This window comes from Leptopilina boulardi, unplaced genomic scaffold (assembly GCF_019393585.1).
Source record: "Leptopilina boulardi isolate dan_hultmark-lab unplaced genomic scaffold, ZJU_Lbou_2.1 LbouV2_110, whole genome shotgun sequence".
NCBI lineage: Eukaryota > Metazoa > Arthropoda > Insecta > Hymenoptera > Figitidae > Leptopilina > Leptopilina boulardi.
In genome coordinates, this window is record NW_026137653.1 from 292,075 (window position 1) to 310,690 (window position 18,616).

Sequence of the window (18,616 nt, forward strand, 5' to 3'; positions counted from 1 at the left end):
TAATTAGTAAAATTTAACTAATTCTAAAGCAAAAAGTGAGTCACTAATTTAAATTAGTTTTTACTAATTAAAATAAATTTTACTAATTATTAGTAACTTTTACTAATAATTAGTAAAATTTAACTAATTCTAAAGCAAAAAGTGAGTCACTAATTTAAATTAGTAATCATTTTTACTAATTCAGATTTAGAGAGTATATGAATAATGTTTATAAAAAAATAATTTTAAATATTTTTACATTTTAGTTTTATCTTTTTTTTCGAATAAAAGATTTTTTTTTATGAGTCTGAAGATAATTTTTGTTTTTTTTTTTTTTTTTGCGAAAGCAATTTCGCCACTGATTTGTGGTTGATTAGACCCGCTGTGATTTACAACTGATAAGCATGGGAAATAGTTTTCATCAAAGATATAAGTGTGTTCGGTTAATTTAGTGAGGGTTTTATTTTTTCTATTCACTGAATGTCGACCCTGTCTAATGAACCCCCTACCCTTCGGCCCACGTGTATCTCTGCTGAGGCACTGAGCGAGAATTGGACACAATTCGACACACAACTCAGTCGCAAGAGAAGTGCTCGACTAGCAACACGTGGTAGTAGTGTCGTCCGTTTATTCGTCTAAATTTTTCTTATTTATCAACAATAGCAACAACAAAAAAAAAATATTGTGATCAGTGAAACTATTTTGTGCAAAAGTCTCCTTTTTTTTTTTATTTATTTTTTTGAGTTTTTCTAAAAAAAAAGTGATTTTTTTTTTTGCTGAAAAGTTTATCTGGATTATGTACGAGTCTGAAAGCTAACCTTTCTTAGAGGTAAGTTTCTCCATCTATTTACGTAATTTTTTTTTCCAAATTTGGAATAATTCACGCTTTACTTTTCGTTCCATTTATTGAGGTGGAGATAGAAATGCATTGGCCTCCTTTATTTTAAAAATATCGCGCGTTTTTTTTCTCAATAAAAGAACGAAAAGTAAATTGTAATATTATAATATAATATTATTGACAATGTCAGTTTTACATTTTTTTTTAATTTTTCTTATTTTTTATTCTATGAAGAAATTGGTAAAACTTTTCATTGAACTGAAAATTTTTGTATTTGTTTTCATCATTGTGTTTTGTTTTCATTTTTGTATTACTGTTGATAACCCATTGAAATTATGTTTCAAATGTTTATGTCCTTCAAATATAATGCGTGTACACTGAGAATTGAACCGCAATAAAAGACGCCGAAGATCTTTCAACCTTGAAAAATGTGAATCTTCCAACTCTTTATCATCGCATTTTTCAAAGAAATATATTATAGTCAATTAATTTTTCTCTACTTTTTAATCAATTGACATGAGATAATTTCAAATATTCTCAATTATTATTATTATTATTATTAATTATTAATAATGAAGAACAACGAGAATGTATTTTAGATTTTAAATAATCTTTTAATTGTTTCGCAATTAAAAATTTTTCCAGCTCTTTATTTTTTTAAACATTATTTTTATCACTTCAATGAAGAATTAATATTTTATTAAAATGTTTTTTTTTTTAATTTATTCTTTTTTTATTGAAATTTATGGTTTTATTTATTTTCTACATTAGAATTTTATTATATTTATTTTAAATATTTATGGATCCCTTTGCAAAATCTGTTTTACAAATATGTGTATATATAAAAAAAAAAAAAGAATACATATTTGGGGAAGGCCCACTTTTTGGGGTTTATATTTATAATTCTCAGTGAGTGAAAATTTACACGTTTTCATCATATGTTTGTAATATTCCAAAATTCAAATTTGGTATTTAGTTTCTGTTTATATCCAGAGGCCATCTTAAAAGTTTATTACTTGGGCGTTGCTACCTGGGTCAACAAGGCCCTTATATACTCTCACTCAAAATCCATTGTCCTTCGTCGCAGACAGAACTTGTTCGGGACTTGTAAATACAAAAGCAAGAACCATTTCAGAAAACCAAAATTATCCTTCAGAAATATTATTTATTGTCAAAGTGAAACTTTACAACTTCTCGCCGACATTCAAAATTGCAACAAGAAAGAGAAGCGAGAAATTTTATATTGTCCTTGAAGAACGGACAAAAATATTAATTTTCCAGATGTGTATTTTTATTTTAAGATAGGAAATTTTTTTTCTTCGAAATAAGACCTCTTAATTGGATATTTAATATTTTTTTTTTCATAAATTCGATAATTTTATCAAAAGTTGGTATATTTAATAATTTTTTTTTTCATAAATTCGATAATTTTATCAAAATTTGGTATTGGAGAATAAATTTTTTCCTCATGGTTTTTTCTATTTTCTCAAAAAAAAAAATTGATTTTAGAAAATACAATGAATTTTCCAATTGTTGTATTTGAAAATCTTTCTTTTCATAAAAGAAAATGTTTTCAATGTATTTTTTTTACATTTCTCGTTCTCAAGCTATTTCTCAAGGGATTTTAATAATAAAAATAAATTATTGATAATTTGTAACGATTTTTATATCCGAATATTGAAAAGAAATATTCGTTTACTCAGCTCTGGCAAAAATAATTTCTTATGTCCAATATATTTTTCCCTTAAACGAAATTCTACCTGAAAATTTTCCTCTTCCCCCTTAAAGTTATAAGCTTTTGTTAACGCGAGACCTTAGCGATTCGATTTCCTTTCCCTTATAGTTCAAAATTTATCTCTCTAAACACATCACCAAATACATACTATATGTTATAGTTTTGGGTTAAATCTGTTAGTTAAGCTTTGACCTGATGTTGAGGTTATGAACCATAAAAAATCGGGGTCAATTTGTTTCTTTAAGCTTCACTGAATTTTTCCCCATTTTGATTTCTTGAAAACATGATTTTATCCGTTGGAAAAACATGACGACAACGTATTTTTAGATGTATAAAGGACAGTTGAAAGAAAATAATAATCTTCCTACACTGTTACCTTAGTTATTGGAGACTATTTCTTTCCAATTTGGTTAATTTTCTAGTTTATAAAAGACAATAGGATTTAAATTGATGGGTTTAACTTTTTAATTAATTGCAAAAGTTTGAAATATGGACCAATTATTATAGTGATTTAGAAAGAATCAGATTTAGATGTTCATAAAAGGAGTTGTCATTATTGACAATTTTATTGTCTCGTCACTGTCTGTTTAACATGTTCACAAGTTACGCTTGATTGCGGGAATTAATGATATGGGAAAGTGTATAGATGTTCCCATAGTTATTTAGCACTCCCATATATGTTTCTAATTCTTTTCTTTTTCTTTTTTTTCCTAAGGGAATTGAAAACATAAAAGGTTTGTAATAAGAACAAGATAGAATCTACTCTATAATTTAAAAGGTCAGTTAATTTTTGCTAAGTATCAATTTAGAGAGTAGCAATTTAATCAAGAGTTATCGATTCAGAAAATATTCATTTCAGAGAGAAAATATCAATATTAGTTATAAATATATGTGAAAACTGTCGTAAATTTTTTTTTTAATTCTGATTAAGAAGAGAAACTAAATGTAATTTATATGCATTTCAATTAAAAGATAATAATTATCGGGACTTAAAATATATAGACTAATATTTTTTTTTTTTTTGAAAGCATTCACTAAAAGCCTTTTTTGTTTTCACTTTCCATGTTTTTTTTTCAATTTGTCTCTTGCAATAACAATTGTTAACTAATAGACATTTTACATCATTTTAATGACTTTTTGTCTACTCTTTATAAGTTTGTAAACGATTTTCTCGTACTAATTAAGAAAAACCGTCAGTGAAACTGTTTTTAATCATATCCTTGTAACATAGAATTCGCTTTATTGACGATTAGTATGCTATATTCATTTCTTCCGGTACGAAATAGCTAACTATAAACTTGGATTCTTGAAAGCAAACCCCCCCCCTCCATCCTCATTGAAAATATTGTCTAGAATTTTTCTTTTTCTTATGGCCCAACATTAAACGGGTTAAAAATTGTAATTATCTGAGAAGAAATAATGACCATCTTAATGACTCTCTCCGCGGGTATTAAATTCTAAAACTAAACTTCCACTTTCATCATTATCATATAGAGTGTTATTAATAATACTTCTTCTTCTTCTTCCGATAATGATGATGAGAGAAGAGAAAAAGTTTCGCAATGATCAGGCGTTGATTAACAGTCATTATAAGTTAATTGTAATATTTTTGATGAGAGACTTTTAAAATTCTTTTAATTGTTGTTAAAAGATCATTTATGTTGCAATCAATACATAAGAGAAAGCTTTCTGTTTGGTCCAGAAATCACAGCATCACTCTATATATATGTTCGATTTGTCGATCAATGCTGGTTAGGATTCAGAAAAAAAGTGAATAAAATAAAATGAGATGAATATAAGAAGGAGGAAAAGAAAAGAAATCAAAGAAAGCCATCAAAGATCCTTCAACGAGATTGAATCTTGCTCGACATCGAACTTCAAAGATCATATATATCTTATCTTTTTCTTTGTTATATTTCCATTTTTGCCATTATTTTTACTTTCTAATATTTCTCATAAAAATAACAGAAAAATATTTTTTTTAAAAATAAAAGTTTTCTTTTTTTTAAAAAAATAAATGAATATGTTTATTTTTTTTAAGAAATAAATTAAGTCTTCTTAATTATTTAATAATGATAAGTGGAAAATCGCTCTTTAAAAGAGAGGAATGTAACCTTGTCATGCAATACCTTCTTGGCGTAATTTTATCCTCTCTTAGATAATATAATTTTTCTTATATTACATATTTTTCAATTATTACGCGAAAGCAAAACTAAATCAGAGAATTTATTATTTCCCCTGCAAAGAAGAGTGTCTTTTTAACTCGAATATTTATTAGTGTATAGTGCCGTAAAAAATTAGCCTTGGAACGTACAGCATCCAAGTTTCCCTTCTTTGATCGTATCATAAATTTAACTTGAATTTCGTATGGGGAATATTGAGCCACCCATTTTACCTTTGGCGAAAAAAAAAAAAATTATTACCATTTTAGGGCATTGAAAGGACACACACACGTTATTACGAAATGAGGTTACTTGGAATTATTTGCAAAAAAAAAAAGTTCATTTTTTTTTCGATTATTATTTTTTGAAATAAGTATAGAATAGCAAAATTAATAATTCATAGGAAAGGTTGAAAAAAAAAAATGTCACGGTTTTAAATTTTAGTCTGTTTTAAATTTTAGAGAAAGTGGAAGAAAAATGATCTGCGAATATTGAAATTTTGTGAAAAGAAAATAAAAGTGGTCGAGACAAATAAGTTCTGAGGTCGTAAGGCAAAAAGGGATTTTTTTTTTCAAGTGATCCACCCTCGTTTTCTGAAAGTAATCCCAGAATCTTTTACCTGGAGTTTACATTTGTACGAACTTACGGTTTGCTATAGTACTTCATTGCCAGGGTTCCAACCTACAGTTCTCTTGATTGTTCTCTTTCCCCATCTTTCTTTCTTTCTCTTTTTCTCAACTTCTATTGGCTCTTGAATATTATATTCTTTAAATTCTCACGCGTATAAAGAATCGAACAATTGTTGGAACATATTCAAAAGTACACCACAATTTTTAATTAAATTCATTCAAGAATATTTTCCATCTTTTGTGTGTATAGGTGATAAAATTTTGAAAATGTATTTTAATCTCTTTTGTAAAAAAAAATATTTTTTTGAATTTTTTCATTCAAAAATAGAATTTAAAATAATGAAAATATCTTTCACACTGTTTTTTATTTAAGTATATACTTAAAAAAACGGTGTCAAAAATCTCTCGGAAGATTTTCACTTTAAAGTTAATATTATATGAGCGCGGCTTTTTAAAAATATACAAGACACAGGTGTTTCTCTTCTTTGAAATGGCATTGAGGCGAATGATAGCTTTAGGCTTAGAATGTAAAATGAAAAAGAAGTTGGGAGTAAAATTTCTCAATGCAGAAATAAATGCGACTATTTTACTATTGACAAGTTGTAACAATGAATTAAGTAATTTCGCATGATTAGTCACGGAATTTGTCTTGGGGATAAAACAAATATTTATTGTATTGACTTACTTTTTTTTATCCACCGCAACAATTTTTTTCCCGCATATAAAAATTTATGCTAGAATATTTATTTCAAATCTTTCTTTTGTTTGTAATTTTTTTAATAATTACAGATTTTCTTTATTTATGATGGTTAATTTTCTATTTTTCCCCTCTGGGAGAAGCATTTGTTTTTTTGCGTATTTTATAATTTACATTATATTGCATATTTATAAAGATTCAAGTACTGTTTTAACGGTGAATACGAAGTTAATAGTACGCGCGAAGTAATAGAGAATGTGAGTGAGAAAATTGTGCCGCGATATTTCGGTCGTTAGTTTGCTGTTCCGTGTTTTTTTTTAAATTTTTTTTTTATATTTATAAAGTCCATCTTGTAGAAAGTAAAACTGTTGCCAGGATCGTCCTCGAGTGTTCTCTTGTCTTGACACAGATTCTCGCATACAGAAGGTGACTCTCGAGATTTTATTTTTCCGTTAATATACATATAAACTTTTTTTTTTGCTCATTATTCTTTATAGTGTAACCTTTTTAATTGCCTCTGATTACATTTTTTTTAGAAAAATATGTTTATAACAAAATATATAAAAAAAAATGTTTTCTCTATTAATAGTAAAGAAATAATGAAACCAGGATCAATTTCGACTATTAAAAAACAGAAATCGTTATTTTATATAAAATTGAAAATCAATGACCCGATGATAAAACCGGTTTGTACGGTGAATCAAGTTTTCAATTTGTAAATTAATCCATGATAGATTCATATGAATTTTAGACGCTCGCGCTATTAAAATAATTGCAAATAAATATCCTTAGGTTCTATCATTGGATAAATAATTATTATATTCCAAATAATGAATATATGTATATATAATATGGGTTAATTGACTAATTTTATAAAATAAGAGTCAATTTACTTAATTATAACATATGGTAATATTGAGTCAAAAATAATTATCGATTGTTCCTTAAGATTAAGATATGAATAAAAGTTTCATTAATCTCTATACTCATGTACCAAAATTGGTTATTAATCATTGTATCATCTCCAATTATTTCTTTTGTGTTTCAAGTTAGTCACGTGCGAACGGTTTTCTAAGTTATATATCGCCAGTTAAATGCGGTTCAAAAATCAGCTCTCGCAAGAGTATAACTAACTGTAATGCATCTCCCATCACCTATGATCTTAAACCGTTACGTGTGCGTATATATTCCTTTTGAATGAATAAAGTATTCTTATTTGCAATATTTTGAAAATTTTCAAAAAATTTGAAATTTTTCATCGTGGGAGAATTTTGTTTTTTCGATCAAAAAAAATTGTTTTGAAAAGAAAAATAAAATATGGGAAAATTTCTGGCGAAAGTTAAGAAATCCCACGGGATCACACACACACGAGTCATCTGGTTTTTAGAAAGAAGACTCAAAAAAAGAAACTTTGGCTGGGAATTCTTATAGAAGCATAGGGGTTATATATTTTTAGCATCTGCGCTATACACAACTTCCTGGATGCACCTCGTAAGTCTTGAAACCGGGGTATTCGACTTGCTCTAGTTTTTTCGCGATTAAAATGCTTTCTACGCACGTAATGCGTTGATTTGATTAGCGGATGTTTTCGGTCAGTTAACTGTCTTTTGCTTCAGCAAACTTTTAATTACTTGGATAAACTAATGAAGGTTTTTATTGTTCTTTGTGTGTGAGAGAGACTATGTGTCTTTTTAAGATTTAATTAAACGTTTCTTCTATAAGGGCTGAAAGAAGTCTAATATCTCTCTGATTTTACCAATGATAAAAATATTTAATGAGGGTCGTCGTCGTCGTTAGTTTTTCACATGTAATTTGAAACTAGCTAACAGTTTATTAATGAGCTCTTATATTATAGGAAAAAAAATAGAACTTTTTTTTTAAAACAAAAATTTATTTTTGAATTAACAAAATTAAAATTTTTTTTAAAATTTTGATGCCAATATTAAAGTGGTTCTCGTATCACTTTTTTTAAAAAAAAATGAAATTTTACTAATGAGAATTAGTTTAAATTATTGTTAAACAGTTTCTTTATTTGGTTTTCTTTAAATTAGATAAGCTCGATAGTCTCGCTCCAAGTCTAAATATCCAAGGTATACGCGCACTGCTAGAATCTAAATTGGACTTGTTTGTAAAGTTGCGAATCTTTTTTTTTTTTTTCGTGCCACGAATCAGAAGAATCTTGTGTGATTTGAGATACAAGTGCAATTTTCACGCAGGGATTTTTCTTTGTTCAAAAAATTTATTAAAATAAAACAAACAGTTATTTAGATCAAATAAATATTTAGTTGAATTAAAGTTTGAACTAACCAAAAAATTGGGTAAATATAAAAAAAATGGTACATACACGGAGAAAAAGAAAAAGTAATTTTTACTACTTTCAGAGTAAAACTGGACCAACTCGAAGTTTCTGCGCATCTCTGGCAATTTTTACTCCAAAAATAGTAAAATTTATTATTTCTGTAGTAAGTTTTACTATTTCTAGAGTAAATTTTACTATTTTTGGAGTAAAAATTGCCAGAGATGCGCAGAAACTTCGAGTTGGTCCAGTTTTACTCTGAAAGTAGTAAAAGTTACTTTATAAAAGAAATCTTTTTTCTGAGTGCAGGACTTTTTTTCCTTGTCTCCACATCCTGTTCTATTGAGCGAGTTTTAAAAATTTTGGTTATTTAATTTCTTTTTTCTAAAATTAATAAAAAGGACTCCTATTTTTTTTCAATTTAGAACAAAAAAATTTTTTTCTAAAATTTTCACGATTTCTTTGAAATTATTTTTCGTACAAGAAATATTGATCACTTTTTATCTTCATCATAACATTTGTAGAAAGTTTAAGAACATTTCACCTTGATTTTCCGTTCAATCTGCAACTTTCCCCTAATAATTCAAGTTCACTATCAGCGATATTATAAAAGAAAGTGGCAATTTACGGTCAACGCCTTCGTCCAAAAAAAAAAAAAAAAAAAATTGTGTCGCTAATTTCTTGATATAGGAAAATCGAGTCTCTCGCAAGAAGCGATAGTTTTAAAATGGAAGCAAGAAGGAGTGAAATTATAAAACTCAAGCATCTGATTAATTAAGCTACACTCGATAGCCAATAGCCTCACGATGAAAGAGGTCGAAGCAAGCAAACTGGCTTCGAAGGCCGTTTGGCGCTTGTTGAGTTTTTGCATAGTCCAAGAAGGAAGTCTTACGAGATTTGCCCTCGAGGCAAAGCGATCGTTGAGCTCTCCAATATTATATATCTCCCGAGGCCAAGAACACTATACAACACAAACTCATTCTTTGTGTATATGTGTAAAATAACTGATAGGATATTTATATACCATTGCAAGTACACTACCCAGATATATTAATACTGCATCGTAAACCCATATAGCGAATGTGGTTTCGTGATAGTAGGTCGTAAGTAGGAGAGAGACTCCTATGTCTTATGGGTGGACAGAGGGATTGTATAGAGGCTTGCTTAAACTCCAGGAATTCTTATCCCTCCTATATAGCTATTCAAAACCCAAGTACATTTGCTACCAACGCAAAATTTTCTCATCTTTGTCGGGATCGAGAGAATCCTTTTGCGCGCGCGAGCAGTTACAACTAAAGGGATATATTCGCATAACTCATAAATCTGAGTTATATTCCATAAGGTTTTTATTGCCTTCTTTTCAAAAAAAAAAACCGATGGAAAATTTTTTATTCGCAAAAAAATTGGGGTGGCAAATATTTTTTTTTACTATTCAAAATCATAAAAGTTTAAAAAATAATCTAAACCTCTATTTGAGGACATAAACGAAAACGAAACGATAATTTCAATAAATGATTTTTTTTACTATATACTAATTTTGCTAATTTTTGATATTTCAGCCAGAATGCGATTATTCAAGAGACGATCAGAAGATCCAAGCCCTGAATTGGTATCGGCAACGTCGATTTCACCGGATTTTGTTCTTCGAGAAACAAAAAGTGACATTGATGATGTGGGATCACCAACATCATCACAAGAAGATGGAACATTACCAAGTTCTTCCTCGTCCTCTTTTTCTGCTCGTAAAGGTAATTATTTTCTCGTTACAAATTCAATATTTATTTCTCTCTTTAATTCCAATTCCCTAATCTATTATCGTGGATCTTGAACATTTTTCATGCATCAGTCTACTGCTTTCTCGTGTAATAATAAACTCCCGTTGTTTAGCGAACAATCTCTCATCAGAAATATATATAGATAAGTTTTTATAACTGATTAAAATTTAATGAGAATTGGTTAATCTTTAGCCGGAAGAATATATATATATAATTGTCGAAAGATTATTTTCATTAAAAATTTTAATTAATTTTAGGAATATCAACCTGGGGTAGAAAATTAGGTCGGAAATTTGATCAACTGAAGAGATCGGAAAGTTCGGAGATTCTTTCGGGATCGGGAAGAAGACGACGTTGGAGTCCGAATAGAAGAAGTCTTGGTGATGTTTCCAATGAAAAGGTATAAATTTGAAGAAAAAATTTTTAATTTACAAAATTTGAATCACAAAATTGTAAAAATAAATTTCTTTTTTTGCAGAAATTAAACTTTTCACCGTCACCTGATCATCCGAAGTCAAAACGAATTTCTCGTGTTGAATCATTGAGAAATTTTATTCGCGGTTCAGAAAAGACTGAAAGAACTGAACAAAAATCGAAGAGTGTAACAATTGAAGAGGAAGATTTATCTAATTTTCGTATAGATAAGGCATATAGTGAAGGAGTATTAAAATACTCGAAAATAATAAACGGTAATAATATCGATACTCTTCGAAGAAGAAAAGAAGTTCTTTGTCAAAGTATTCAGAATCTTCAAAATAAAGTTCCAGAATTGGATAAATTAGAAGATGAAATAACGAGGAGATTTTTATCTTCACAAAGATCTGTGAGTGCATCGTCAATTGATTTGAAATGTTTACCAAGAAGTGGTAGCGTGAAGAGAAATCTTTTTAATCCACGAAATATTGACATCAATGCTAATGAAAATATTAGCAATAATAATAATGTTAGAACTGAACGACCGAAATCGGCAATGCCAGGCGGTGTCGAAGATTTGCTCAATAATTTGAAACTTGGTTACGATGAGAGTGGCTATGATTCCGATAGTACAAGAACGGGAGCTGATTCACCTGATGGTGAACAATCAACTCGTCAATCAAGTCCAAGAAAATTCTCCATTACATCTGAAGACTATCAAGGTGTTGATTTATCTGATTCCTCCAAGAAATTTGACAATTCAAATGCTGATGAGACATTAAAAAATAATGAAACATTGAATGAAACAACATTAATTGCTGATAATGATACATTAAATTCATCAAGTACCACTACAATGACATTCATTGCGTCTAATAATGATTTTTCAAAGAGAGATGCATCTCCAGTGAGAAGTAAATCTTTAAAATCGACAAAATTACGTAATTCAGAAATGCAATTTAGAACACCTAAGGGTAAACAACGGAAAAATATTCCCACTTCGTGTCTTTTGGATAATGCAGCTTCACCTTGTAGAGATACTCCACCATCGTTGAAATATTTACAAAAAGTTGAGACCACTCCAATACAATACTATAATCCAAAACGATCACGCTCCGATATGGAACCAGAAGTTGTTGAAAGTCCCAAGAGAAAATTAAAACGAAAAGGTCTTTCAAATTCACAACCAACAAAATCACCATCGTCAGCACAAAAACTTGTTAGACGAGAATTGAAAACAATGAAGTTGATGATTGAAATTCCGGGAAATTTAGGTATTTTTTTGGAAAGAAAAGAAGCAGTGCGTCCATTTTATGTTATTTCAATGTTAGATCCAAAAGGAGAGGCGGCTAAATCAAATCTATTTAGAATTGGCGATGAAATTGTACGTGTTTCTGGTCGAAGAATTCGTGGAATGTCCGAGGCTGAAGCAAGAAATGCATTAAGAAATTGTTTTGGACCAGTTGAATTGCAAATAGCGCGAGTACCAACATTTGAATTTGGTGAAACGTGGATGGAAAATCCCATAGTTAGAACAAAAAGTGATCCTCACGTTTGGTTAGCGGGTGATGAAAATATTGATGATTCATCAATAATTTTTGATTCATCACAAATGTCATTTGATGATAGTTTTTGTAATGAGGAAATTTCTCAACAAAAGGAAGATTCAGCTGATAATTGTATTAAAGACGATATAATAATGGAAAATTTAAAAACCACAGTAAAAGATAATATGAATTGTCAAATAATTGGTGCTTTAAGGAAAGACGGTAAAAATGTTTCAATTACAACAATGGATAAAATTGCTGAAGAAAATATACAAGAAAATACGGAAAAAATAACTGGTATGAAAAAATTTCAAAATATAAAAAAACGTAATTCAAATGCAACACTTTATTCAAGAAGAGCTACCAGTTTACCAATGGATTTAATAACAATTTCATTGGAAAAAGGAACAACAAAGAAACTTGGATTTTCAATTGTTGGAGGATCAGATAGTAATAAAGGAAATATGGGAATTTTCGTGAAAGATATTATGGCAGGTGGACAAGCGGCAGATGAGGGAACATTGAGAATTGGTGATGAAATTCGGGCGATTAATGGAATTCCCATGGAAGGAATGACACATGGAAAGGCACTACAAACTTTTAAGGCGGTTAAAGCGGGAAAAATGATTCTCCACGTTGGAAGAAGAGATCCAACACACAAACGGTTGTTGAGACGATGAAGTTGCTTTTTATTAATTTTGGGTTAGTTGCTTCGCCTGCTTAATTAACAAATTGCTCTAATTCTTTATTTTTTTAAAAAAGTAAATAACGCTTTATGCAAATTAACTAATTTTCGATTCATATTTTTAATTTTTAATAACTAATAAAAATTAATTTGCATTCGCATTAACAAAAAAATTTTTTAACAAAAAAAATGTTTATATTTTTCTGCAAATACTTATGTAAAAAAATTTTTTGTTACAGTTTCATCATTCAGTCGAAATCCTACGATTGTCTAGACAGACTGATTGAAAGTGGAGAAGAATAATTCGATGGGATTTCTTTGAAGGAGAGAGAAATTGAAAAAATGGATAATTTACAAGAAGAAGATTCTCAAAAATTTTAAGTTTAATTCTATTTTTTTTTTTTTATTTTTTATTTATTATACATAACAAATTATGTACATTTAAATCTATGAAATTATTTTGCGAATTTTCTTATTAGTTTATGTTAAAAAAAGATGTGATATTGATTTATTAATTAATTTTTTTTTTTTATAATTTTGACGAAATTATCCAGTATCATTTATTTAATATTTAAAATTGATTATTTAAAAATTTATTTCCATGAATAATTGAATACGGCCAATATACATGAAAAAAATGAAATTGTAATTATCTGCAGAAATGAAAAAATTCTAAATTAAGTTATCTTAAATATTATAATCATCTTTAATGTTTAACTTGATCTTTATTTTGTGCATTACAATATATGAATTGTAATTCACTGTAAGATTTGAAGTTTAATTGGAAATTTAGCCGATAATTTCTTTTTTTTTTAAGTTAAAAGATGATTAGAAATAGATTTAAGAATTGTTTTTTTTTCACTTTCTGTGAGATATATTAATATTAGTTTATTTCTTATTTTTTTTGTCAAAAAAAAAATAGATGTGTACGAACTCATACCATTTTCTGTTAGATGCTCTAAGCTAACAATTTTGAAATATGGTTTCTTTTCTTTTTTTTTTAACTAACATCGCAGCTGTCAATTAACATGTTTTTATGTTAAAACATTTGTTGTTATTAATTAAACTGCGATATTGATTACTTCTGATATTAACTGGGTATATAGAATTAATACGAATGATTTTGTCTTAATTTTTTTTTTTTTTTTTTTTTTTTGTAAATATTAACTTAAGTTTTTTAAGTTACGAAGACTGACATTCGAAATGTCTACCTGATAAATGCTGTGATACAGATTGTAGTCTTATTTTTAGTTCGTATCGTACAAAAAAAAAGTGTATTTAAAATAAATGTCGTATTGTTGAAAGAAAAAATTAATTTTAAAATTTTAATTACCTATTTATATATAATTATCTATTTATTATATGTGCTTTCTTTACAAAATGTAATTTATTGCAATTTTTTATTCAAAATTTACCATTTATTATTTAATTGAATATTTTGTGTATGTATTTTATATTTTTTATGTTTTTATAATTTTTACACATTTAAAAAGTTTCTTATCTCTCGAGTGAACTGTTACGTACATCGAAGTATTGCCAGTTGCATACTAACAGGCGCGTTCTTTTATTTCCTCCTATTTCTAACATTTTAATTTTTTAAATAGTTATAATTTATATTATAATATTATAAACTATAGTAATTATGAATATTGCAGAAATTTAGAAAAAAAAATTTTCAACGCTTTTTATTCCCAAATTGTGAATTTTTATTTAATTGACATTATTTAAATGAGAATTTTTATGAACAATTATCGTAAAATGAACAATAATATATATCTTGTGCCCGGAAATTTTATTTCGATTTAATTGGTTTAATTTACTTAATAGTGGGGTATTAAGCGACATTTTCTCAGTACTTGCCCATCGGCTCGTTTAACGCCATGTCACCAATTTTTTTTTTTTTTTTTTTTATTCCTTGGAAAATATCAAAGGCGGAAGGAACATGGTTTCCCATTCCTTGTACGCGAAAGTATTGTCATCAAAGTGCATCATCTCGAACAATTCCACTTTCCGCGAGTTGGAATCTGATTTAGGAATGATTATTATCCTCTCTAGAATTCCGAGCAATTAAGTCTCGAGTTTAAAATTTGTGGCGCTTCAGATTAGAAAGAACAATAGTGTTGTATTTTATATGGTATGAAAAATTGTAAAGAAAAAAAAAAAAAAAAAAAAAAAAAAATTCAAACCCTTCTCGAAATGTTATTTAGTAATAAATAATTGTTTAAAAATAAAATGAAAATAGATGAAAGCAATTATAGGGAAAATAAAAGAAAGACTTCATCAATGATCCAAACGACCTGCATACCTTCAATCGGCCTCCCTTATTTTTCTTTCAAACGATTATATACTTTTTCTATATATATATGTATACTGCAAGTGCGCGGCAATGATTCTCAGATTCCAATTACACACCCAACTCGGGAAAATGCTACAGTTTTTCCTAGAAACATTGTCAGTGCCAACTTTAAATTATGTTTATTATTTCTAACGGGACAGCTCATTGACAATTTACAGAATATTTCACATGGAACGAAAGTTAAAATACTCTTAGAATCAGAGAAATTTTATTACTCAAAAAATCGAATGGAATGGAATGGATTTTTCACTGTGAGAACATTGTTTTTCCAATCGATCGTTTATTATATTTCCTGAATGGGGCAAAAACAAGAGGAATTGTAAATTTTAATAAATGATTGAAGGGAAAAAAAAAGAAATTTTCTTGTATTATAATATAACAGAAGCATCACTGAGAAAAATGTTTAGTCAGAGCAAACAAAATTTGGTTGGGCCAACAAAAAAATTTTGTTGGTATTTAAGCAACCAAACTATTTGTTTGAGTCAACCAAAAAATTTGGTTTTTTTTTGTAAAATTAAAAATTTTATTCTACCTTATTTATTTTCTTTTTATCTTTTTTATTTATTTCATTATTTATTTATTATCCAATTTAACGTTTAATTTATATTTATCCAATTGAAATATTTGTGGATTTTGAAAAATCTCATAAATTAAATATCTTTAATTAAATATTAAATATAATTAATGATTTATACTTAATTACTTACATTAATTAATAGATTTGTTTATTTATTTAACTTTAATTCAATGTTTTTGACATCAGAACCTCAAAAAAATTGTTTTGTTTTATTATTAGTCACCAAAGAATAAAAATATTCTACATTCAAGTGGAATACTTTTGTTTTAAGAGGAAAAATTGAGAGGATATTAGAAGGGGATTTTTCCTCTAAATATGAGATTACTTTTTTCAGGGTGTGTCCTCTTAAGCTATAAGCTGAGAGCGAATCAAATTATTTGGTTGTTGCAACCAAATTTTGGTTAGGACAACAAACGATCATTTGGTTTCTTAGACCAAACTATTTTGTTGTGTTAACCAAATTATTTTGTTGTCGTAACTAAATTTTGGTTGTAATTTAAAAATGTTCAACCAAATAATTTTGTTGGCCTAACCAAATGTTTGGTTGAGATAACTTTGTTTTATTTTAGCCAAACAAAATTTGGTTACAAGAATCAAAATTGCCTAACCAAGCAATTTTGTTGCAAACACTAAATTTTTTTTCTCAGTGATTAAATATCAATTTAAAGCGAGATTTATATTCAGAGTATTGAAAAAGGTCATATATAAAATCCAGATGTAGAAAATTGCAAGATAATCATTTGTATTTTTGCATATAACTTTTTTTTTTCTTTGTTTATGCAAGAAATAAAATTCGGAAGGATGAATTAACTAAATATAAAGGGAATCTTTAGCTTCAAGGCAGAGAAACTCTTCATCTTTACCATCTGGCTGATGCAACGCGAGTTAAGTCCGCAGAGATAATAATGGTTCGTGCGCGATCACACAAGTCAAAGAGTGAATCCCTTGGAGGTCTCTCAGCTCTCGTGCTAATGATTGCCGAGTGTGTGTTCGTAATTCAAAAATAAGAGATTTTTCTCCTCTCCATCAAAATCTATTGTATCTTTTGTCACATTCATACAAATTGCGAGAATTTTGGCTTTTTTTGTACTCATTATAATTCAGAGTGTGAAAGGTATTAATTAATTAATGCTTTTTAAGGAAATTTTCTTTGTTTTATAATTGATAAGGAAGCTAATTGATTTAAATTATAATGATAGCTTGAGTTATATGTATAAGCAGTGACGCGATAAAGAGGTTTAAGAAGATAAACTCTTTTATTACATCTTTATGAGGCCCCGTCAACTTATATGGTTTTTGTGAATCTTCTATGAAAACAACAACATGCGTGAACCGAGAGACTTTCTTTTTGAAAATAAAAAAAAAAAAGGGGAAAAAAATGAAAATCCTCCTCGAGAAGCGGAACAACGTAAATGGTGCTGTCCTGAAGAGAACAATTACTCTGACCAGTTGCATGCCAGATGTTGAGGTTTAATCTTCCAGACATTCATTCTGAATTTCGATATTTTGAAAACTCTTTTTTCTAAATTTGAAATCTATATTTCTTTACCAAAGGGAAAAGTTTGATTTTGTGGAAATGAAAAAAAAAATTGAATACAAGTGTCATATATTGTGAGGCTTAGATTGCAGAAGAAAAACGATGAGATTAGACCAGCGAGGTAAAGAGGATAAAAGTTCAAGTTAGTATAGCAAGTTCAAGTCCAGTTTTTGTAGACTTGATTCTATGAAGTCTCTTTCCTATCCTTGTAGGTAGCACAAGCTCTCTTCCCTCGCACTCGTTCGGGTTCGATGGAATCAAGTCAGGCGCGTATTACACCACAGGCCAGTCAACCTGCTATTATTGTACCCCCACTTTCCCTCTTTATTTTTCTCGATTTGCGCCAAGAGTCGCACAAAATCGAACTACATATTCTTCAACCGCAAACCGATGAGTATTACGTTCCAAACATACTTTTTTTTCATCTTCTTTTTTGCAAAAGTAGTTTAGATTTTATTTACAATTCTTTATTATTTTTAGTAATTAATAATTAATTAATATTGAAATATTAAAAAATATAAATAATTTACTTGTGGGAAAAAAAAGTAAACGGAATTCTTCAAAGTGCATTATACACGGAAGCTCTCTTGAATCCCAAACAAATGCAATGGCAGGTGAGATGTCATTAAGATTCTGAAGTCCTGCACATACTTAACAGGCAACACATATTTAAAAAAAGGGGACAAAACAAAAGGAAACGTTGCTCCTTTCTAAAAAAAAAAAGAAGAAAAAAGCGAAAGCATATATCTTATAGAAAAGCATTAATAATAAGATGCAAACATATTTCTGGAAAACAGTCATAGTGTCGGCTTAAAAAATTAACAACTTTCAAGTCATTAACAACTTTTATGTGTGTCATTGTTTTAAATTAATATTACTGTACTTACAAGTTTTTTCTTATACAAGAAAAAGAAGGGAAGAAAAAAGCAAAAAATATTTTTCCCTACAAATTATATTTATAAAAATTTTAAAAAGAAAAATTAGAAAACTGAATTACATCTTTGTGTATAGATCCACATTTTTAAGGGATTTTGTCGCATTTAAAGTATAAAAACTCGGAAGTAAAAGTTGATTATCTTCTATTTTTGCGGCTTCTGTTATTATGACTATGTCCCTCTTATTTTATACATTAAATTTTTTTTTAACTTGAAAAAAGAAATTTTTTGTCATTTTTCGTTATTTAAAAAAAGTATATATAATTTTTCTTGGTATATAATATTAACAATAGGGAAGAGGTTCCGGCACATAATGCCCACGTAAAATGACAATAATTTTCTGTATTGACTTCGATGATGAAAGATATATTCTTTATAACATATAGCTCTCTCGAAAGTATATATATATACATACTTTATGAACTTTCCCACATTTATATCAAGTTTAACCTTT

General features: G+C 28.2%; 2 protein-coding genes across 3 annotated transcripts in view; both read left to right on the forward strand.

Annotated features, from left to right (window-relative positions):
* Positions 1–18,616, forward strand: part of LOC127277661 (uncharacterized) — a 65,004-nt gene that overhangs the window by 15,427 nt on the left and 30,961 nt on the right. The gene's annotated exons all lie outside the window — the stretch shown is intronic.
* LOC127277632 (uncharacterized) lies at positions 533–14,068 on the forward strand. 2 transcript variants are annotated; one of them, XM_051298932.1, is made up of 5 exons: positions 533–808; positions 9,896–10,084; positions 10,369–10,511; positions 10,590–12,736; positions 12,997–14,068. In XM_051298932.1, the coding sequence occupies exons 2-5, from the start codon at positions 9,901–9,903 to the stop codon at positions 13,058–13,060; spliced, it is 2,538 nt and encodes an 845-aa protein (XP_051154889.1). In that variant the 5' UTR covers positions 533–808; positions 9,896–9,900; the 3' UTR covers positions 13,061–14,068. The 2 variants fall into 2 exon arrangements, with proteins under 2 accessions (XP_051154889.1, XP_051154898.1); XM_051298941.1 differs by having other exon boundaries at positions 534–808; positions 10,590–12,774.

Coding starts and splice junctions, on each gene's coding strand:
- LOC127277632 (XM_051298932.1), top strand. CDS start 9,901: ATGCGATTATTCAAGAGACGATCAGAAGATCCAAGCCCTGAATTGGTA. Junction 10,512..10,589: donor GTGATGTTTCCAATGAAAAG/GTATAAATTTGA, acceptor CTTTTTTTGCAG/AAATTAAACTTTTCACCGTC. Junction 12,737..12,996: donor AGAGATCCAACACACAAACG/GTTGTTGAGACG, acceptor TTTTTGTTACAG/TTTCATCATTCAGTCGAAAT.